The sequence below is a fragment of the Salmo salar genome, chromosome ssa06 (genome assembly GCF_905237065.1).
Source record: "Salmo salar chromosome ssa06, Ssal_v3.1, whole genome shotgun sequence".
Taxonomy (NCBI): Eukaryota; Metazoa; Chordata; class Actinopteri; order Salmoniformes; family Salmonidae; genus Salmo; species Salmo salar.
The window spans coordinates 28,730,066-28,754,228 of NC_059447.1; the positions used below are offsets into that span (position 1 = coordinate 28,730,066).

General features: G+C 42.8%; 1 protein-coding gene across 2 annotated transcripts; it reads left to right on the forward strand.

Moving 5' to 3' along the window:
- The first annotated feature begins 5,535 nt into the window (after positions 1-5,535).
- Positions 5,536-22,928, forward strand: LOC106606870 (LIM domain-containing protein 2). 2 transcript variants are annotated; one of them, XM_045720133.1, is made up of 4 exons: positions 5,536-6,061; positions 18,646-18,690; positions 19,012-19,148; positions 19,223-22,928. In XM_045720133.1, the coding sequence occupies exons 1-4, from the start codon at positions 6,059-6,061 to the stop codon at positions 19,380-19,382; spliced, it is 345 nt and encodes a 114-aa protein (XP_045576089.1). In that variant the 5' UTR covers positions 5,536-6,058; the 3' UTR covers positions 19,383-22,928. The 2 variants fall into 2 exon arrangements, with proteins under 2 accessions (XP_045576089.1, XP_045576090.1); XM_045720134.1 differs by lacking the exon at positions 18,646-18,690.
- The last annotated feature ends 1,235 nt before the right edge of the window (positions 22,929-24,163 follow it).

Below are 24,163 nucleotides of genomic sequence, written 5' to 3' on the forward strand. Positions count from 1 at the left end.
TGCATGGAAGAGCACCAGTAAGCCAGTGATGCAGCCGCCGTAATAGGGTTAGAGGCAGAGAATCCCAGTGGAGAGAGGGGAACCGGCCACGCAGAGACAGCAAGGGCGGTTCGTCGCTCCAGTGCCTTTCCGTTCACCTTCACACCCCTGGGCCAGACTACACTCAACCATAGGACCTACTGAAGAGATGAGTCTTCAATAAAGCCAGTGTAGAGAGGCTAGCACTGGAGCAATATGATCACATTTTTTGGTTCTAGTCAAGATTCTAGCAGCCGTGTTTAGCACTAACTGAAGTTTATTTAGTGCTTTATCCGGGTAGCCAGAAAGTAGAGCATTGCAGTAGTCTAATCTAGATGTGACAAAAGCATGGATTAATTTTTCTGCATAATTTTTGGACAAAGTTTCGGATTTTTGCTATGTATCGAAGATGGAAAAAAGCTGTCCTTGAAATATTCTTGATATGTTCATCAAAAGAGAGATTAGGGTCCAGAGTAACGCCGAGGTCCTTCACATTTTTATTTGAGATGACTGCACAACCATCAAGATTAATTGTCAGATCCAACAGAAGATCTCTTTGTTTCTTGGGACCGAGAACTAGCATCTCTGTTTTGTCCGAGTTTAAAAGTAAAACTTTTGTCGCCGTCCACATCCTTATGTCTGAAACACAGGCTTCCAGGGTGGGTAAGTTTTGGGCTTCACCATGTTTCATCGATATGTACAGCCGAGTCGTCTGCAAAGCAGTGAAAGTTAACATTGTTTCCAAATGACATCACCAAGAGGTAAAATAATAGTGGACCTAAAACGGAACCTTGAGGAACACCGAAATGTACAGTTGATTTGTCAGAAGACCCACCATCGACAGATAAGATCTAAACCAGGCCAGAACTTGTCCGTGTAGACCAATTTGAGTTTCCAATGTCTCCAAAAGAATGTGGTGATCGACGATATCAAAAGCAGCACTAAGGTCTAGGAGCACGAGGACAGATGTAGAGCCTTTGTCTGACGCCATTAAAAGGTAATTTACCACCTTCACGAGTGCAGTCTTAGTGCAATGATTGGGGTCTAAAACCAGACTGATGTGTTTCATATACATTGTTTGTCTTCAGGAAGGCAGTGAGTTGCTGCGCAACAGCTTTTTCTAACATTTTTGAGAGGAATGGGAGATTCTATAAGGCCAATAGTTTTTAATATTTTCTGGGTCAAGGTTTGGCTTTTTCAAGAGAGGCTTTATTATGGCCACTTTTAGTGAGTTTGGTACACATCTGGTGGATAGGGAGCCGTTTATTATATTCAACATAGGAGGGCCAAGCACAGGAAGCAGCTCTTTCAGTAGTTTAGTTGGAATAGGGTCCAGTATGCAGCTTGAAGGTTTAGAGGCCAAGACTATTTTCATCAATGTGTCAAGAGATATAGTATTAAAAAACTTGAGTGTCTCTCTTGATCATAGGTCCTGGCAGTGTTGTGCAGACTCAGGACAACTGAGCTTTGGAGAAATACGCAGATTTAAAGAGGAGTCTAATGATCATGATCTTTCGTCAAAGAAGAAGTGTGCTCTTCAAGGAAGAATCACGGTTTCAACTGTATCGGGCAGATGCTAGACAGTGTATTTGGCGTTGTATGGGCGAGCGGTTTGCTGACGTCAGCGTTGTGAACAGAGTGCCCCATAGTGGTGGTGTGGTTATGGTATGGGCAGGCATAAACTACGGACAATCTATGGATTTCCATTATGTGAAATCCATAGATTAGGGCCTAATTAATGATTTTCTATTAACTGATATCCTTATATGAACTGTAACTCAGTGAAATCTTTGAAATTGTTGCATGTTGAGTTTATTTTTGTTCAGTGTATATCAAAAATGTACTTTATTTTTTTATGAATATTACTAACCGATTAAACTAATTTTGGCCAAGGGATCCACGGAATAAATTGAGGGTGTAATACAATGTAATATTATTAATTTAACTTAACTTTAACTTAACCCTGGGCAACATGGGCCTGGGAGGCTCACAGGAATATTGGTAATCCACAGTTCTCCACCAAAGGTACATTTTTCAACTCAATACTTGTATTCCCCCTTCTCCCATTTTTTTTTACATGAATGCACTGTAATTTTAGCTTTAAAACTGCTAAGTTCTCTCTCTTGCAGGATATTAGTTTTAAAACTGCAACAACAACAAAATCTCTTTGCCACATGACAATCTGTAGAACTTCAGGAAATTAGCTTAAACTGCTAAATGTTCTCTCCGATGCCAAGAGATGGGCCTTTCAAATCTTCCTTCCATGGGCCTGAGACTTGCGTTGTCTGGCCATTCACTGCCCGAAGTCATAGTAAACCTCCTTGTATGCTATTGTTATCTCACTAGAGTTGTGTTCAGATTGTGGGGGATCCCTGATGAATTTGCTAATATTAGGGGTCCACGGCCCCAAAAAGTTTGAGAACCCCTGATTTAACCTATTGCTGTGCATACTTTTGCACTTTACTCGTTTGCTAATCGAATAGCATTGTAACATCTAAACCCTTTTTGTTCAAGTGGATTTAATTTAGTGTCCATGTCGATAAGCTTTGCAGAGCTACCCATGGCGTTACCTCCCACCCATCCTTTTATTTTGCATTTAGAAAAGACAACCCCATCCTATGAACCTAAACGTCACTCTTGTCCTTTCAGTTCTTTTGTTCAGCTCCGTGAGATTGAGAGGTTGGCCAAAGATATTCTGGTGGACTCATCAGTGTGGTGCAGGGAGACAGAGGTAAGAGCCATGGCTCTTCTGACTGCAAATTCTACCAGATTACAGTGAGGGAAAAAGTATTTGATCCCCTGCTGATTTTGTACGTTTGCCCACTGACAAAGAAATGATCAGTCTATAATTTTAATGGTAGGTTTATTTGAACAGTAAGAGACAGAATAACAACAACAAAAAATCCAGAAAAACGCATGTCAAAAATGTTATAAATTGATTTGCATTTTAATGAGGGAAATAAGTATTTGACCCCCTCTCAATCAGAAAGATTTCTGGCTCCCAGGTGTCTTTTATACAGGTAACGAGCTGAGATTAGGAGCACACTCTTAAAGGAAGTGCTCCTAATCTTAGCTTGTTACCTGTATAAAAGACACCTGTCCACAGAAGCAATCAGTCAATCAGATTCCAAACTCTCCACCATGGCCAAGACCAAAGAGCTCTCCAAGGATGTCAGGGACAAGATTGTAGACCTACACAAGGCTGGAATGGGCTACAAGACCATCGCCAAGCAGCTTGGTGAGAAGGTGACAACAGTTGGTGCGATTATTCGCAAATGGAAGAAACACAAAAGAACTGTCAATCTCCCTCAGCCTGGGGCTTCATGCAAGATCTCACCTCGTGGAGTTGCAATGATCATGAGAACGGTGAGGAATCAGCCCAGAACTACACGGGAGGATCTTGTCAATGATCTCAAGGCAGCTGGGACCATAGTCACCAAGAAAACAATTGGTAACACACTACGTCGTGAAGGACTGAAATCCTGCAGCGCCCGCAAGGTCCCCCTGCTCAGGAAAGCACATATACATGCCCGTCTGAAGTTTGCCAATGAACATCTGAATGATTCAGAGGACAACTGGGTGAAAGTGTTGTGGTCAGATGAGAACAAAATGGAGCTCTTTGGCATCAACTCAACTCACCGTGTTTGGAGGAGGAGGAATGCTGCCTATGACCCCAAGAACACCATCCCCACCGTCAAACATGGAGGTGGAAACATTATGCTTTGGGGATGGTTTTCTGCTAAGGGGACAGGACAACTTCACCGCATCAAAGGGACGATGGACGGGGCCTTGTACCTTCAAATCGTGGGTGAGAACCCCCTTCCCTCAGCCAGGGCATTGAAAATGGGTCATGGATTGGTATTCCAGCATGACAATGACCCAAAACACACGGCCAAGGCAACAAAGGAGTAGCTCAAGAAGAAGCACATTAAGGTCCTGGAGGGGCCTTGCCAGTCTCCAGACCTTAATCCCATAGAAAATCTGTGGATGGAGCTGAAGGTTCGAGTTGCCAAACGTCAGCCTCGAAACCTTAATGACTTGGAGAAGATTTGCAAAGAGGAGTGGGACAAAATCCCTCCTGAGATGTGTGCAAACCTGGTGGCCAACTACAAGAAACGTCTGACCTCTGTGATTGCCAACAAGGGTTTTGCCACCAAGTACTAAGTCATGTTTTGCAGAGGGGTCAAATACTTATTTCCCTCATTAAAATGCAAATCATTTCATAACATTTTTGACATGCGTTTTTCTGGATTTTTTGTAGTTGTTATTCTGTCTCTCACTGTTCAAATAAACCTACCATTAAAATTATAGACTGATCATTTCTTTGTCAGTGGGCAATCGTGCAAAATCAGCAGGGGATCAAATACTTTTTTCCCTCACTGTATGTAGTGAGTCATTCACGGCACTGAATGGCTCCAGCAAAACCCTTGGTGACAGACTCCTCACGGAAGTAACTAAACACCCCACTGCCGTGCTTTCTGAAGGTTAGCAGGATTCATAGTCAATGGTGCACTAATGTCAGTACTCAGTATTCAAATACAGGGTGAAAAACTAGCTGGATGGATGACAGGAAAAGGTGGTGGATACGGGCTGTTTCTGCATTTACTAAGTGACATTCATGTGTTTGTTTACAAAGACCTTATGTGTTACATGCAATACTATTGCAGGCATTGCCATAGACCTGCAGGGTCTTCAGACTTGAGTCTCCTAAAAAACAGTTAGTTAAAGCGTACAGTATGTCTGATACTGAAAGTAATGTGGTAAATGATCCCACACCACCAACAACAACCATAATGCAATCACAATAACCCCCCACTAGATGGTAGGTGTTTTCCAGTCTCAAGAGTAACTACCCCAACCCTTTTCTCTCAGTACAGAATAGCCTATACACCATCCCCCACTTAGACCCACACACCCTTCTACTTCTAGTGTGATGAAGGCCTCTCAACATCTGTTTTCAATAACTGGACTCTGGGTCACCCTTGACTCCACACAAAATGCACTTACATGGACCTAACAGTTAATGAAGACATCAGCAGCAAACGACACAGCCATTTCACACTTAACTCTTTAGTCTTTTTTTTTTATTATCATACACAACCAATTGCTTTCATGGTATATTAAGCGCTACTATTATCATGCTCAACTTTTGCATGTATGTCATATTTAAACACAGGTTCCCATCACAAAGCCAACTGTTGGCAAGACTGGGCATAACAGACGTGTGCTGTGAATGTTAGTTAAACTGAGCAGGAATTAATGGTTGAGGGTGCTATTCTTCGAGCTGTTACAAATTATTTGAATTCGGCAGGATTTCTCAGCCTCTTAAATGTGGAACTTGTTCTATGCTGGGCCACAGGCCAAAGAGTGGTTCATACCTACCTACCCAGACATAAACCTCAACAGTCACTGGACTTTGGACAGAAATGTGCTGAGACTTGTTACATGTACAGTGCACTTTGGGTTCTTTGTCATCTGCAGCACACAAAACATTAGTGGCAGTGCAGTCAGACTATGTGTAGATGAGAGTCGAAAGGTGTTTCCCCCATGTACATCTTGTATTGATTTGTTAATAATTTTTTTTAAAGAGCCGAAGGGTGCTTTTTTTTCTTCCCTGTCAGCAAAAGGGATGACAATTAGTTGTGATGTAGGCATATTCATCTGTGTTAGTTTCTTTTTTAAATTTTAAACCTAGGACTGATTTACACTGTTAATCTTTTTTTGAATCCCTTTTTACCGTTTCAGTGGAGGGAGGTGGGGTAAGAGAGCGGGGTGGGGTGAAGGGGAGAGAGCCGGGTGGAGGGGAGAGACCCGGGGGGTGACTGGAACCAATAGCGTGCAACATCCTGCTAATATAAAGAACAAAAAAAAAAAACGACTCTTGAAAAACAAGAGCTGGGGAGCCAAGCTGAGGTAACTCGCCGGGTCTGTAGGAAGAATCCTGACAACAGAAATCGGGGAAACGAATGAGAAAGCAATCGATCACAGCCTATTGAGCACCAAATTGTCATTCTATTTAAACGTTGACAAAAGTACACAGATGGTAAGTGCTTCTCGACCATTGCTCGCGTTTCTTGTACAGAGATGGCTAGCTAGCGACAGCATACCCTCTCTTCCCCCTCCCTCTCTTTTTGTGATGCGGTGATGTCCACTCGATGCTAACTCGCTAGCTACCAAGGTTGCTAGCCATCCATTCCGTTTTTTTGCGGAATGGCTCATGTTTACCCTGCTGTTCTGTTTTTAAATAGGGCAAAAACGTGCAATGTAACGCTATTTTATTGCACTGTGCCAACTTGCCATCTCTGATCATTTTTTTGTTGCACGCTAATTAATAATCAATCCGGCATTATCTACGGCATTGTGCAGCTTCCCAGCATTTCACTCAAAATGAGCTTATCTCAAACGATACATATTTACTGGTTACGTTAGCTTGCGAGCTAGCGCAATAGCGGAACACTATTCTCACTGGTTGAGGCTTTGTTTTATGTTTTGCCTCAAGTGAAGCTTTAAATAGTCATATTGTCTGTCATTTTTTAGGATAAAGTGCACTTGTTTAACTTTAGTTTGATCATTCTGATGTAGAATCAGAAGGAAATGTGCAATGTCGATCGCCTTTGTTGGTTTTCTCAACAGATTGTGGCTGTGCATAGTATAAATGTTTTTATTTTGACCATTTATGAAGTTAACGCCTGCCAATCATATGCATCACCCAGTTTGGCTTCAGAAGCGCTGGCTGGCTGATGACAATCTTAATGTCTACGTACTGTTATTACCTAATCATGCCAGCCATTATTTGGTGCACAGAACCTGGCGTCTCTCCCCTGTTACATAAAGGGCTGTGGAAGGGATTCTGGTGTGGTAGGCGCATGGCGGTTGTTAGAACTGGAAGGCAATGAGCCGACCGCATCATTGCAAGCCAACACTGTGTCATGGTGAACGGTATTAGCCTAGAAATGCATCAATTATATCATATATTGATTTATTGTAACACCCCTGGGAATTATCTGGCTCCCTGCGAGCTCATGACAGTAGCAGCATGGCCCAGCACTAGCAGAGTGGGTAAAGTACCTGTTTCAAATGGTGTTTTCTTCCATTCCCGCATAATGTTCACCAAGTTGAGACCTTGGAGAACACATTTACTGTGCTATCTGCGGTCTTGCCAGACCAGCTCTCTATCAAATCAAGACGCCGATCTCTATAATTACTGCCTTGGCATATGATCACTTTCGTTTACCGCCACTTTGTGGGTACAGACTGGGGATATGTAGATGTGCTGTCTGTAATTTTGGCCGAGAATTGACACATGGTTTGAAGACAGATTTACGTCAATGCTGGCGGATTTGTGGGGCAAGCTTCTGTGGCGAGACGACGTTTGTTCTGAGTGATTGATTTCTGCGCGGAGAGAAGCTGGTCTACGTTGAACGCGCCAAGACTGTCTGCTTGTATTGACACCTAGGCTGCATTGAGAATTGCACCTACAGTTTCCTTGAAACATTTCCATTGTACAGCCATATGCACCATTGCCCAATGACTCGTCTGTCTGTCTGAGCTGAGGCGAGGCTTTAGTCACAATGTAAAATGTGTTCATTACACTACTTGCAGGTCTAATTGAAGTAACCATATAGTGCACATGTTTCCTTTATACAACTATGGGAAATGTTTACACTTGTTTTTGAGTGAACAGCTCCATATGCACTTCATTGAGCTTTCCTCCATAGCTGGCGGGTCCTCATGGTGTCAGATAAATTTTTTTACAGACGGTCACAGAGATGGTCTGTTGGGATGGTGTAGATGACAGTACTTTACTAGTCATTGGACAGGGAGTGCAAAAAGAGAACGGTCAGGTGCTGTATGTTTTAGGTGCAGATCAATGGAGGGTGTGAGTGGGAGGTAGACTATGAATGAGGAAAGGTAGGTAGTCATAGCTGCCCAGTTGGTTATGGCCATTTTAGCTAGCCTAATGGTGCAGTTAAATTATTCATAGTTTTTGATACCTCAGTCTTTAAGTCAGGGTATCAATGAACAATACAATAGCCTGACCTAAGATAAACTAAGACATGGCATAATGACAAATGCCATTCCCTTGTAGATTGCTTTTTAAAAATTAATGTTTTTTTGAAACATTTAATTTGATTCAGTCATTATGTAGCACACTTGGGTAGAAGTCCCAAATATAGTTAACTAGCAATGAACCTTAGTCGGGGAAAGAAACATGTCAGAAATAATCCAATAATCATTGTTTTTAATGCCCTGGAGGGATGTAAGACTTCATTCACACAGCATTATGGGATTTATCCCAGCCGTTTCTGCCCCAAACTTTTCCGCTCCTGTCTTTATTATTGTGACATGGAAGCCTCTTGAAAACAAACTTCCTAAATGGCACTAACGGTTCATTGTTTACACCTGCTCTATTGTATCGTTGCTTGTTGTGAATATTATTATAATTTTTTTTAGATGCAAACTCAACAAGACGTTTAAATGTTTCCATCGGTTAAATAACCTTCCAAATGGCTGTTCTTACAACCTAGTACCAAGCAATTGCAATCACATTGGGAGGACCCAAGGACGAACTGTGCACACTGCCCAGTAAAAAATTCAACATTTTCCACAGCAACCTCGCCTCACGTGAGAATGACAGCAGCAAAGTGTCTACATGTGCAGTATATACTGTGGGCATCCTGGTTTACTGAAGAATGCCTACTGCATCACACCACCCACTTCTCATATCTTGGGATGCGTAGGCTTAAAAGTTCATGCTTTTGTCTCCTGCCTCTGCTGTCACACAGCCTGACACAACAGGCAAAGGGGGCAGAAGGTATCTTGCGCTGTAGTTGTAAAATCTCCCATGTTTTGTGAAGTTCCAATGGAATGGTAGACTTCAGATTTGCATGTGTTTTGGTCAACGCGATGGGACCTGTCTTCCATGAATTCCTGTCCCTCCACAGGCTTTGGTTGCGCAACCTTCTCTTCTCTGTGCGATATGTCGTATCAGTTCTGAGGTTTGACGCTGAGGGCTGTTTTTTGAGTGACTTCATTAAATGCATGATCAGCGGCTTCTCGCTGGGTCCCTACATGCTAAAGTCAATAGAGAGCAATATTGTTAAAGGCTGACCTCGAGCCAAAGGTTGTGGGTTCAAATCTCAGATTAAACATTTCTCGTTCACCTTTTTGAGATGGGATCTCCGTAAAATGTTCGGTTATGCCAGTGGGAATGTGTGAAAGCTGAGAGTAGATGTTATTCCGAAATTTTCCTTAGACAATCCTGACCCCTGTTTTTCAGTCTCAGCTGTTGCCTCCCTAGACAGGTTTCGCATCCGTGATTATGGCATTGAGGCTCTCTGTCACTAGTCATATAAGGACAACATCTCTCACCGCAGCCTCACAGGAAATGGCCTCCCCTGACGTGTGAAAGTGAAGAAAGACTTGTCAACTGACAGAGGTTGGAAAGAAACTTGCTAATTTAGTGGTTTTACAGCCTCGATACTGCCTCACTTATTTGTTAGCTGAGGCTTGTTCATTGGACATGGTGGCCTTGTTACAGATCCACCTGTGACCAGAAACGTCCACTGATTTTCCCTTCTCACCCCAGTACCATCCATCTCTAGCTAGTAGCTGTGAAATCGCCTTAACATACTCCACTATCAATTTAGGAGTCTACAATCTCACCATGTTCCACCTGCAGATCGATGTGCCTCAGAGTGGAGACTGACATTCACAACGGCAGATGTACAGTGCAAAAGTTGTCCATGCTACGTCAGTGGGCCACGCGTCCGATTCTGGGACAAGGAGCGCTCTCCTTCAAGGAGTGACTGGGAGTCTTTTGGGCTCCAGTAAAAAAAAATGAATTGGCACGACTGGCTCATTTGAGAGAAGACGTCCTCCTGAATTTTGAAATCTGACATGTATGATAGATGTTTTCGAAATCTAAAAGTCATATTCCTATTAACTTCCAGTGTAGTGAGACTTTATCACTGCTACGTCATACCAGATGGATTTCTGCCTGCTTGAACGCCATCAACTCTGATGCATATGAAAACATGAAATGATCCAGGGAATCGATAGAACATCACTCGGGTCACAAATATCAAATTGTATTTGTCACATGCGCCGAATACAACAGGTGTAGACCTTAGAGTGAAATGCTTACTTACAAGCCCCTAACCAACAGTGCTGTTAAAAAAAAAAAAAAAAATGTACAGATAACAAATAATAGTAACAAGTAATTAAAGAGCAATAGCGAGACAATATACAGGGGGGGGGTACCGGTTAGTTGAGATAATATGTACATGTAGGTAGAGCTATTAAAGTGACTATGCATAGAAAATAACAACAGAGAGTAGCAGCGGTGTAAAAGAGGGGGGGCAATGCAAGTAGTCTGGGTAGCCATTTTATTAGGCGTTCGAGTCTAATGGCTTAGGGGTAGAAGCTGTTTAGAAGCCTCTTGGACCTAGACCTGGTGCTCCGGTACTGCTTGCTGTGCGGTAGCAGAGAGAACAGTCTATGACTATTGTGGCTGGACTCTTTGACCATTTTTAGGGCCTTCCTCTGACACCGCCTGGTATAGAGGTTCTGGATGGCAGGAAGCTTGGCCCCGGTGATATACTGGGCCGTACACACTACCCTCTGTAGTGCCTTGCGGTCATAGGCCGAGCAGTTGCCATACCAGGCAGTGATGCAACCAGGCAGGACGCTCTCGATGGTGGAGCTGTAGAACCTTTTGAGGACCCGTGCCAAATATTTTCAGTCTTCTGAGGGGGAGTAGGTTTTGTCGTGCCCTCTTCACGACTGTCTTGATGTGCTTGGACCATGTTAGTTGGTTGGTGATATGGACACGAAGGAACTTGAAGCTCTCGACCTGCTCCACTACAGTCCCATCGATGAGAACGGTGGGTGTGCTCTAGAGGTCGACCGATTATGATTTTTCAACGCTGATACCGATTATTGGAGGACCGAAAAAAAGCCAATACTGATTTAATCGGCCGATTAATTTTTTGGTAATAATGACAATTACAACAATACTAAATGAACACTTATTTTAACTTAATATAATACATCAATAAAATGAATTTAGCCTTAACTAAATAATGAAACATGTTCAATTTGGTTGAAATAATGCAAAAACAAGGTGTTGGAGAAGAAAGTAAAAGTGCAATATGTGCCATGTAAGAAAGCTAACGTTTAAGTGCCTTGCTCAGAACATGGGAACATATGAAAGCTGGTGGTTCCTTTTAACATGAGTCTTCAATATTCCCAGGTAAGAAGTTTTAGGTTGTAGTTATTATAGGAATTATAGGACTATTTCTCTCTATACGATTTGTATTTCATATACCTTTTGACTATTGGATGTTCTTAAAAGCACTTTAGTATTGCCAGTGTAACAGTATAGCTTCCGTCCCTCTCCTCGCTGCTACCTGGGCTCGAACCAGGAACACATCGACAACAGCCACCCTCGAAGCAGCGTTACCCATGCAGAGCAAGGGAAACAACTACTCCAAGTCTCAGAGCGAGTGACGTTTGAAACGCTATTAGCGTGCACCCGGCTAACTAGCTAACCATTTCACATCGGTTACACCAGCCTAATCTTGGGAGTTGACAGGCTTGAAGGGGTGGGTATAATTTGTGGAACGTTCCAACAGGAATCTGTTCCAAAAAACTTAAAGTAAAAGGTTGCCAACCAACAACGCATACAAAGTAGCAACGCATTCAAACCTAGCTAACTAGCTGCCAAATGGGCATCAACTCACCACGTAGCTTATTCTTAATGTTTGTCCATAGGCAACCAGAGTGAGGACAGACATTTTTCGGAATAAACGTGATGAGTGAAAAACGCAATGAAATAGACCACTCCCTACCCGGTATCTTATTCTGCCGCTATACAACTTTGTATGCGTTGTTTTTTGGAAACCTTGTTATTTACGAAGTTTTTGGAATAGATTCCTGTTGGAACGTTCCACAAATTATACCCACCCTGGTTGAAGTCATAAACAGCGCAATGCTTGAAGCACAGTGAAGGGCTCTTTGAATGAATGCTTACAAGCCTGCTGCTGCCTACCACTGCTCAGTCAGACTGCTCTATCAAATCATAGACTTAATTATAATATAATAAACACAGAAATACGAGCCTTAGGTCATTAATATGGTCGAATCCGTAAACTATCATCTCAAACAAAACGTTTTTTTCTTTCAGTGACATACGGAACCATTCCGTATTTTATCTAACGGGTGGCTAAGTCTAAATATTCCTGTTAGGCATTGATGTTTATGGTTCGGTACATTGGTGCAACGACAGTACTTTTTTCGCAAATGCGCTTGTTAAATCAACACCCGTTTGTCGAAGCAGGCTGTGATTCAATTAAAATTAACAGGCACCGCATCGATTATATGCAACACAGGACACGTTAGATAAACTAGTAATATCATCAACCATATGTAGTTAACTAGTGATTATGTTAAGATTGATTGTTTTTTAAGTCTAATGCTAGCTAGCAACTTACCTTTGCTTCTTGCTGCCCTCGCGTAACAGGTAGTCAGCCTGTTAATCCTTGTGGAGTGCAATGTAAGGCAGGTGGTTAGAGCGTTGGACTGGTAACTGAAGGTTGCAAAAACGAATCCCCCCCCTGAACAAGGCAGTTAACCCCCGTTTCTAGGCCGTCATTGTAAATAAGAATGTGTGCTTAATCTGACTTGCCTAGTTAAATTAAGGTGTAAAAAAACAAATATATATATAAATAAATAATAATCGTCAAATCGGTGGCCAAAAATACAGATTGTTATGAAAACTTGAAATCGGCCCTATTTAATCGGCCATTCCGATTAATCGGTCGACCTCTAGTGTGCTCGGTTATTCTTTTCCTCTAGTCCACAATTATCTCCTTTGTCTTGATCACGTTGAGGGAGAGGTTGTTGTCCTGGTACCACACGGCCAGATCTCTGGACTTCTCCCTATAGCCAGTCTCGTTGTTGTCAGTGATCAGGCCTACCACTGTTGTCATCGGCAAATTTAATGGTGGTGTTGGAGTCGTGCCTGCTTATGCAGTCATGAGTGAATAAAGAGTACAGGAGTGGACTGAGCACGCACCCCTGAGCGGCCCCTGTGCTGTGGATCAGCGTGGCGGATGTGTTGTTACCTACCCTTACTACCTGGGGGTGGCCCGTCAGGAAGTCCAGGATCCAGTTGCAAAGGGAGGTGTTTAGTCCCAGGATCCTTAGCTTATTGATGAGCTTTGAGGGCACTATGGTATTGGACGCTGAGCTGTAGTCAATGAATAGCATTCTCACATAGGTGTTCCTCTTGTCCAGGTGGGAAAGGGCAGTGTGGAGTGCAATAGAGATTGTGCCATCTGTTGGGGCGGTATGCAAATTGGAGTGGGTCTAGGGTTTCTGGGAAAATGGTGTTGTTGTGAGCCATGCCCAGCCTTTCAAAGCACTTCATGGCTACAGATGTGAGTGCTACTGGTCGGTAGTCATTTAGGCAGGTTACCTAGTGTTCTTTGGCACAGGGACTATGGTGGTCTCCTTGAAACATGTTGGTATTACAGACTCGGACAGGGAAAGGTTGAAAATGTCAGTGAAGACACTTGCCAGTTGGTCAGCACATGCTCGCAGTACACATCTTGGTAATCTGTCTGGCCCTGCGGCCTTGTGAATGTTGACCTGTCTAAAGGTCTTACTCACATCAGCTGCGGAGAGCATGAGCACAGTCTTCCGGAACAGCTGGTGCTCTCATGCATGTTTCAGTGCCATTTGCCTCGAAGCGAGCATAAAGTAGTTTAGCTCGTGTCACTGGGCAGCTCTCGGCTGTGCTTCCCTTTTTAGTTTGTAATGGTTTGGAAGCCCTGCCACATCTGACGAGCGTCAGAGCCGGTGTACTACGATTCAATCGTAGTCCTGTATTGACGCTTTGCCTGTTTGATGGTTCGTCGTCGGGAATAGCAGGATTTCATATAAGCTTCCTGGGTTAGAGTCCCACTCCTTGAAAGTGGCAGGTTTAGCTCAGTGCGAATGTTGCCTGTAATCCATGGCTTCAGATTGGGGTATGTACCTACGGTCACTGTGGGGACGATGTCATTGATGCACTTATTGATGAAGCCAATGACTGATGTGGTGTACTCTTCAATGCCATTGGAGGAATCCCGGAACATATTCCAGTCTGTGCTAGCAAAACAGTCCTGTAGCTTAGCATCTGCTTCATCTGACCACTTTTCAAATTTTTATTGATTTAGTCACTGGTGCTTTAATTTTTGGTTGTAAGCAGGAATCAGGAGGATAGAATTATGGTCAGATTTGCCAAATGGAGGGCGAGGGAGTGCTTTGTATGCGTCTCTGTGTGTGGAGTAGACATGGTCCAGAATTTTTGTCCCCTCTGGTTGCACATTTAACATGCTGATAGAAATTTTGGTAAAACGGATTTAAGTTACCCTGCATTAGTCTCCGGCTACTAGGAGCGCCGCCTCTGGGTGAGCGTTTTCTTGTTTGCTTATGACGGAATACAGCTCATTCAATGCTGTCTTAGTGCCAGCCTCTGACTGTGGTGGTATGTAAACAGCTACTAGGTAGATGGTGTGGTCTACAGCTTATCATGAGATACTCAACCTCAGGCAAGCACTAGCTCGAGACTTCCTTAGACATCGTGCACCAGCTGTTATTTACAAAAATACATAGTCCGCCGCCCCTTGTCTTACCAGACGCCACTGTTCTATCCTGCTGGTACAGTGTATAACCAGCCAGCTGTATGTTGGTGTCGTCGTTCAGCCACTACTCCGTGAAGTTTAAGATGTTCGTTTTTAATGTCCCGTTGGTAGTTTAATTTTCAGCGTAACTCTTCTGTTTTATTCTCCAAAGATTGCATGTTTGCTAGCAGAATGGAAGGAAGTGGGGGTTTATTCGATCGCCTACAAATTCTCAGAAGGCAGTCCGCCCTTTGGCTACTTTCTCTGCCTCCTCTTCATGCAAGTCACGGGGATCTGGGCCTGTTCCCGAGAAAGCAGTATATTGTTTGCGTCGGGCTTGTTAGACTCGTTAAAGGAAAAAAGGATTCTGCCTATCCATGCTGAGTAATCGTGGTCCTGATGTCCAGTTATTTTCAGTCATAAGAGACTAGTGGGAACATTATGTACAAAATAAGTGTAAAAAAAAAAAGCAAGCAAACAAACAAAAAAACACAATTGGTTGGGGGAATGTATAATGTCTGCCATTTTTTTTCATGGCGCCTTTCACCTATTCTGAATATAACATTCAGAATGGGTGGCCCTTTAACAGGCTGGTGTAGTCAGTGCATTTTTACTGTTTATTTTCCATCCCTCTGTCTCATCAAGGGGTGCAGGTCAGCGTTCTAAAAATAAGATGCGCTGAGAGACTAAATGAAATTAATGGCCACTGACTTCTAGGGCCAGTTTCACTATGTGTACGTTACCATAAGAACAGCGTGTGTCACACAGCCTGGTGTGAAATGTTTTAAGTAAACTTACCAGCACCAAGTCCCTTAGCCTTTCTACTCTAGATGGAAACATTGATGTCCCATGACTGTTAATATTCCTGTCTGTAGCTGTAACCTTTCTAAAAGGGGATGATTTTTAGGCTAGTTATCTCTGTATAAACATACCCAAATATTGGACAGAGGTCTGGTTTATGCTTTCTAACGCTGATCGTTTCAAAGTCGTAAATGGAATTCATAGACGATGCATACCCGTGCAAGCAGGCACTTGATGCTCAGAACCCTTCCCTAAATACTTTTATTAGGGAAGAGCTAGCCCCAGTGTGGATTCCCTGGGCCTGAACAGACATCCCCTGGTGAAGGCCTCCTCTTACTTCGAGGCAGGGTGCAGTCACCCCCAGACCCCCTGCCATTGTTGGGGTGGTCTGAGCTTCAGGGGAATAGGCAATGGGATTTGTTATTGTAATGGGATTAGGAGCTCCTCTTCAGAGAGGGAGAGTCTCAACCTGATTTGACTGTGGGTGCAGCACAGCAGGGCCTAACTCTTCAAATGGCTGCATGGAAGAATCTCACATACATGAAGTGTAGCCTGCCTGAAACTCAAACAGAGATGCGGTGTCTCTTCCGCTTAGTGTGAATAAATGACAGGTAACAGACTGAATATTAATGTTAAAGGTGGGAGTCTGATCTAGCAAAATCGGTGAAGTGCTCATTTCTCTCTGGCTGGAGACTTTAGTAAGTGGTTCCAACTTCAAACTAATCTAAATGGGTACACCAAATTGTAATTGAATTACTATGTGTTAATCTAATGGGCAGCCTGCATCTAGCCTACTGTTTTTGAGCACCTTTAGTTTTGTGCACGGTTGGCACACCAAAATGTTCATATTGTCCTTCTCACCATTTAAGGAGAGGTTTGGTCTGTGCACAGATCATTCCTTGTGGTAGTTCTTATCTGCTGTAATCAGCCTGTGCTCTAAACCCAGTGGGGTGGCAGTTAGCTGTACAGGGAGTCTTAAAGTCTGTCGTCACTACTTCCTGCCACAGCGTCATTTTATGGTCGGCAGTCAGTGGCGTGTCTTCATGTACAAATAAGGCAAAAGAAGACAGATGGCACCTTCCAGGACTGACTGTGTGCTTGCCTGCCATGGTATCTATTCCTGTTTTCATTATCTTTTAGTGACTATGGCAATTCTGCAGCCTGAATTGGTGATTCACTTTGCTGTAAGGTACTGTACGTTGCATGCTGTGCTAAAACAGGAAACCATTGCCTTTTGAAGCAGTTATTTATCTTATGAAATATGAAGCTCCTGTTGAGTGTTACTCATGGTTGCTCTCCTGTTGCAACAGGAAGTGAGTTTACCATGCAGCCAACCAAGCAGTGCACCCTGTACCCTACCCAAATATGAGAATGAAGGAGACTTGGTGAGGAGGAAGATGGTCAGGATGGCGATTGCATCTACAGGAAGTTGCAGTCCCTCCATCAGACATTCCGTTCTCACAAACTAAGGCAACACCCCAGCTTCCTCAATCATTCAGTTTAAAGATATCTGACATGATTTTCACATCAGGGTTCAGTAGTGAGTGGGCGACAGTTAAGCCAATTTAATAGAAAACAAAATGGATTCCCAAAGTCTCTGTGGTAACTATCATCTGTGCACATGCTAGATGATGTGTAAGGGCTTTTGGGGAGCTCTTCTTTGACCCTAATGGCTGCCAGTTGTGAAGTGCAACATGATTGAATCAGTGGCTGATGGGTTTCGCTCTCAACCGCTTGTAACAGCTCATTATTTCAGTTTAATGGAGTTTTTCTGGCCGTTCCATCGCGTTCTAACTGAGCAGACCCAATGAGGAGCTGGATTTGTAGTGAACAACCCATATCCCTGTGGATCAGCGCTCTGTGTCCACTCCCCTTCAATGTGTGTGAATGTAGCCTAAATGTCCCCCTTTCTGCTGCACAGGCTTCATGGAAGGGCTGTAGCGAGAATGTGGCGGCGCACAGTTGTCTGTCAAATGAGGAGCCCCCCCTCTGACTACTACCACCAATCTCCTGACATAACAGTCAGGGTTTAGATGTCTGCAGTGGACTTTCCCAGAGAGCAGTCTGGCCTGCACACAAGCGTACACAGCCTTTTCAGTGCGTCTGCCTAAACTCGTGTGTCGTGTGTCGGTCTGTCTGCTAATTGACCTGCTAGTCCAGCTTCAGGGCGTGGACGTCAATGTGGAGAAATTGCTGAAGCCTGTCGGTCACATAGTTTTGAAGTATAGTTCTTCACCAGGTGTGTTTGGAGTCAGGTGTGACAGCTGAGACCTAGGCGCCTTTCACCAATTGCTTGACCCATTTCTGCCCTGTGGACGTTCAGACTTTTGTGGCCTAGTTTCAAACCGACTCTAAGCAACTCCACAATGATCTGCTAGGTAAACATCTGTTAGCAATATGGCAGACAATATGATACCTATCCTGCCCTCGTGGGTTTTGACAGGGAGTCCGTGCCAACAGTAGGGTCTAGGAGTTTGTGTATGTTGAAAGTAACTTGTTTGTGTACGGTGTAATGCAGTTGTCATGGATAGGAATGAGTGTTCAGGGTCTCTCTGTAGAGACAAGTTGAAGCAGGAAGTCCATGGATGTTTGTCAGAGAGTAGGGCTTTGGAGCCACGTGTAGAGAAATGAGACAGGCCTCCATTACATAAAGCCTTTAGTTCTATAGACCTGAATGGTGCTCTCTGTTAAGGCCAAGCTCTCACACTCAACTGTTGTAAGGTTTGTGAACAAATGTTTTTTTCGTTTTTTTATTGACTCAAGTTGTACATCAGAATTCCAGATTAGTGATGTAGTGTAACACTGGCGTTGGTTGCTTTCTTAAACCTCTGTGCTGTGTGCAAGTCGAGAGCATCCTAAGGATGTCCGTAATATCATGCTTGGGGTTAATATTTGAAATGGTTGTGCTACCCTATGATTGTGTTCAGTGTACCTACTCACATGTCCAGACAGAAGGTAGCTGACCTGCCCTCTGGGGAGTACAGTACACTGACAGATGGAGCTGTCGGGAGGGAGAGAGCGGGAGTGTGGAAACTACTGGGATGAGAGGGATATTATGGACATGGTATTGGGGAAACAGGGGAAATCCTGAATGCTTAGACTTCTGTTGTAATAACACTAAATAGGAAAGTACTGAGGTTTACTCATTTTATTCCAGGACAACAGAAATGCCCCTGAAGATAAACCTGTCCAGCGCTCCAAAGTAAATATACCTCCATTATCACTCCCCCCTCCTCCTTTGTCCCGGTTTCAACCCAGTAGGACATTATCTTTTAATCACTATCCTTCTCCATTACCTGTCTGTCTGGCCCAGTGTGTCTCACCCTACTGAACTTTACTCAGATGTCATCCATAATGGAACTACAGTTTATATACCAGTATATGTTTTCACATACTCTCAACAGCAACTCATTTCGATAGATTGCTTATCGACAACTGAGCAAGTTGATATGATGCCTCATTTCTCCATTGAAACACATGTTTGAAGTCATAGTAACGGTGTGGTTTTTGTTCATGTGCGTAGTCCTTCAGCTTCAAGACACCGAGGGAGGTGTGCTCGTCATGTGAGAAGACCGTCTACCCCATGGAGAGATTGGTGGCTAACAACCTGATATTCCACTCGGCCTGTTTCTGCTGCAAACACTGCAACACCAAACTCAGGTGAGACTCTCTCTCTCACTCTATATCAAACTGTGTTGTTCTTTTGTTTATATTCTGCCCCTCCCTCCCTGCAGCCTGGGCACATTTGCTGCCCTTTCGGGTGATTTCTACTGCAAGCCGCACTTCCAGCAGCTCTTCAAGAGCAAAGGCAACTATGATGAGGGCTTTGGCCGCAAGCAGCACAAGGAGCTTTGGACCTCCAAGGAGGGCGAGAACATAACAAAGACTGCGTAGCCACGCCTGTCTGTGTCCCAACCGTTCTCCCACGGGAAAGGCTATACGGACACTCCTGACCTGCAAACCGACTTTTATTTTCAGAATTGGTAAAGGTCAGGGTTAGTTTTAGATTTTGGGTAGTTTTGCAGGTCAGCAGTATCCTCCTGGTATTTCCCATCTCATCCCCAAAGCTGCCTCTTCTCCACCTCCAACATGTCATGAGGGGTGTGGTCAACGCTCCTGTACGCTCGCTCCACATCACGGAAGACAGACACATGACCGGCCAGTCACGCCCCCTGCCGCTTGACATTTTATTTAGTGGGGTGTTTATTCCTTTCATTTGGTTTTAGTATCATTTTTATTTTACATTTGCTCTTTTGAAATGGTTGATTGTGACCAAACTGCTTATTCACAAACCAGTGGTATGTTTTTGCTGTCCTTTTGAGGACTACATTATCATTGTTTTCTTGTTTATTTTTCGGATAAATTTGCACCCTTTTGACGCAACAGGCGCAAGGACCGTATGCTCAGGTGAACATATGGTTAGAGAAGCTGGAGTTCACTCTACGCTGTAGAGCATATTCAGGTCAACCATACTGAGCTAGGTTCATTAGCTAGTTTGTACTATTTTATGACCTCTTTAGTTCCATATAGTCAATTAAATCTAACACCAATTTTTAAAGACCAGTCCTCTGCATTGCGGTAGCACCGGCGGAAGACAATTTGTGAGTTTGTCAGGGTTCACTTATCTGAGAAACAAACACGGTACAGTAAAACTGTCACACGTTCTCTCTCTCTCTCTGGGTACATTGAGTTGAACTCTGTCTTATTGTTCAAATGTGTTTTTGCTCCTATGATCTGAATGGCTGCTAGGATTCAGTTCTGCATGTTTGTCCTGTACGAGTTTTAGCTGTATTACCTTTGGTCTGTACTGCCCTCCTGTGTTCTGGATGACTTTTTAAAACTAATCTGCTTCATTGACTCTTAATTTCACTTTACTGGTTTTAAAATGCACTCTTTGCTATTATTTGCTGGGTTTGACTGTCGTGCGATAAGTTGCTCTCCCTCGTAGAGGCTTTTTTGTCTTTATTCTGAAAATGACAAGTATCTCATAGGTGTTTGTACATAGCTTGTGCTTAGTGAACATATCGCACTATACTGTGCACATATGAACATGCATGTCAACCAGACAAGTCAATGTTAGATTGACAGGGAGCATAGCCTAACAGGAAACCACAAGTGTCACGCTAATATCCCTTGCTGCTTCCTGTCCATGCAGAGCTGTCTGTTCATGTACTAAGTTGGTGTGTAAAACTAAGCGGGACTTTCGGATCTTTCAAGACAACTGTGAACTCTGGTGGGGGAACAATGTCAAATCCTGATGTCTGTGATCTGCCAGTTGGGAAAGTCGGCATTAGAAAGAGGCCAGGGTTCCTGACGCAGAATTATGAGTTGGGTGACCGTTTGGGGGGAAAAAAAACGGATGGGATTTTTTTTATTTTTCTGAGTTCCCGGTTGTCTTGAATGCTCGAAAGTCTGAGAATTCTGTGTTCTGAATGCGGCAGAAATTCACATAGGACTGGGATGTCCTGACGGGGCTACAAGTGAAATCACATAATGTAAAAAAAATAATTATTGTGCTTCTCCAATGACATCACGTCTGCGAAAATATATCTAATATAAATTGGGGGGGGGGGGATAAATACCTCATGGCTTTCTTGTCTCGACTGCATCATGTGATTCTGAGCAGAGGTAGTGGATTTATGAAGAGCGTTCACTTCAGGCCGTTTACTGGGGGGAGGGGGGAATTGTCAGTTTCAGTCTGCTGAACATGGTGGATCTCCCATCGACACCAATGTGATAGATAGCAGCTGGGTCTGGTCTACTTTATTGACTAATGTAACCAGAAAGATAGAGTGGGATGTCTCGCTGCTTCTTCATCTCTGATTTTGAGCTCCAGGACCTAGTACTATATGAGGGGTGGGTGCTAACAGGGAATGTTGTTGGTCCTGGGGCATGTTCAGGGGAATTCCTACGCAGTGAGTAAAGCCCAGGCCTAGTGCCCTGAACCTGAGTAGCGCCTCCTGGTGGGAGAAGAGGTAGGAAATGCTTGAGTCAGTTCAGCCAGACCCAGTAAAGGCTTGAGATATTACATATCACACAATTGTCAATGAACACGTTTGCCCTCAGTCATTTCTTCTTTATAGCTTTTATTCACTTTTTAAGATGTGGGAGTGGCCTCGGGATGAAAGGGTTGTGCTACAGGTATTTTTAGGTTGGCCTGTTCTACAGCGACACCTGCTTTGGCCAACAAACTCAATAGACAAGATTTCTATTTTCTTCATTCTTGCTTTAGAATGAGACTAAAGCCATTGAATTACATCATTTGGAAAGTATTCAATGCCACAACACTTGAATGACACAATGTATATTGTGATGGAAAGTTTACTGTGAATTATAAACTGGGTAGTTCGAGCCCTGAATGCTGATTGGCTGAAAGCACGGGTATGACAAATCATTTATTTTTACTGATCTAATTACATTGGGAACCAGTTTATAATAGCAATAAGGCGCCTTGGGGGTTTGTGCTATGTTGGGCATATACTACACCTCCTCGGGCTTCATTGCTTAATCAGAGCATGCTGTGCAGAATAGAAAATAAAGCCTTAGGCCATGGTTTTAGCCATTTATTTCTAACATTATTGCTTTTTCAAAACAATTTTGTTATTTTTTTTGAGTGCACATACCTTTCTCCCTGTTCCAGCCTATCCCCTGTGAATGAAAATAATCTTTCTGCTTGTTTTCCACTTAGTCCGTGTGGTGGATATGAGTGGCTTCACTCAGCCAGAAGTTTATGTACCCGCTCATCCTCCACTCTCTGCTGAATGCTTTTCATTTTTTCATTACATTTCCTCAAGTTGTAAAGTTATCTATTTGTTTTTAAGATTTTGTAACGGTCCTCGAGACCACCCAGAATGCTTTGTAACCAAGAACATCATATCAAATAACACTGTGTCCATATCGTCTGTTATGTGTGAGGAGTGTGCCAAGGTACAATGGCGTTATCCTGTGAATAAACTTTCTTTGTATAGAGACAAAAAGAAAGAAGGTGCACTTCCATACTGGTGCCAGGAGGCTCAGGTCTCTGAGAGCTGTGTGACTGTGTGTTCTGCGAGTCATGTAGTTGTGTGCAAAATTGGATGTAGACTTAACATTTATTTTTCAATGCAGGTGTCACTGTTGTCAAAATGTAAATGTATGCATTTAAAAACAAAAACATTCTGTATAACTTGACCTGTGGATGGTGGCCTTACAAGCAAAAGGACGTTTTGGCTCTTACTCGTCTTTCACCTCTACTCTCCTCTCCTCTCTTCTTTTGAATTATTACTCCAGTTAAATTGTGTTGTAGAAGAACATGATTATAGATAATGTGATTTGTGTCCCCTCCCTCCCCACCCACACATGCACACAATCAAATGTATTTTATCTGATCATTTTCTTTCAGTAGTTTATTAATTTTTTTTTACATGCTTTTGGAAAAATAAATGAAGATGCTGGTGTTGATAAGTGAGGTGGTTGTATTTATTACATGATGAGTAAAGGCAGTACATCTTTCATATTTGATACTAGTCATTTGTTGGGTAAATGGTAGGCCTTTTTTATGAAATGTATAGGAGCTAGTGTGTTTATTATATACTGTTGTTAGACTCTTTCAGATGCTCAACAACAGGAGCTGCCTGAAGAAGGTGCCTGAAGAAAACACAATAGAGCATCAATATTATCTCCTACTGGTACAGATGTGTTATCTTAATTCGTCAAGTTCCATCACAGCAGGACATTTTTATTATTAAGTGGATGATAATGAGTGAACATTTTTTGCAGGGGTTGATACATATATAGGATCTTAATTTGATCACCCTGTTGGAGGAGACATTTTAAACCTATAGTGTATTTGAGATTTTAAAATGATTCTGAAGTTTGTAATTTTCACTTTGAAATTTCAGCCTTGATTTTACATTACATTTTTCATAAGGGAAAATCAAGGCTGAAATTTCATAGTGGAAATGACAAACTTAAGAATCCTTTTAAAATCTCAAATACACTACACATTTTAAATTGATCCTCCAACAGGGTGATCAAATTAAGATCCTACATCTGTATCAACCCCTACAAAAATGTCCATTAATTATAATTCACATTTCCTGTTGCTGCAGGATTCTGTTCCTGCTGTAGCAAACAGGCTCAAATTAAGATTCTACATCTGTAAATGTTTTGTTATTGCAAATCAAGTCTGACATTTCAAAGTGGAAATTACAAACCTTAGAAGCCTTTTTAAACCTTGAATACATACAAGTTTGCATTTCCTACCATGCAGGAAAATTCTCTGAGAGAACAGACTGATCAAAATAAAATAGAACACCTGTAGTTTCTTTCACTTTTTATAGGCCATGTTGTTTTTTGCTATTGGATGGATGGATTATGGATTAAACACTATAAGGTATGGCTTTTTTGGCATCATTCATCAAGTCTTGCTGACCCTATACTTCTATGGAATAATCTACACTCACACAAACTATATTACAGCCCTGGGTGCAGATTTGTTAGACCCTATATTGAATTTAATCTGTCAAATGTCACTGAAGTTCATGAGTTCAGTCAAGTTGAAGTCAAATGCCATATCATTTTAATTAAGGGTACTATTTGGTTTTCATAATGGTATCTGCTCATGGTATTTATTGTCAGCGCTCTGTCTAAAAAGTCCTTATGTGATGAAGAACGCATAAGTGAAATTTTTTACT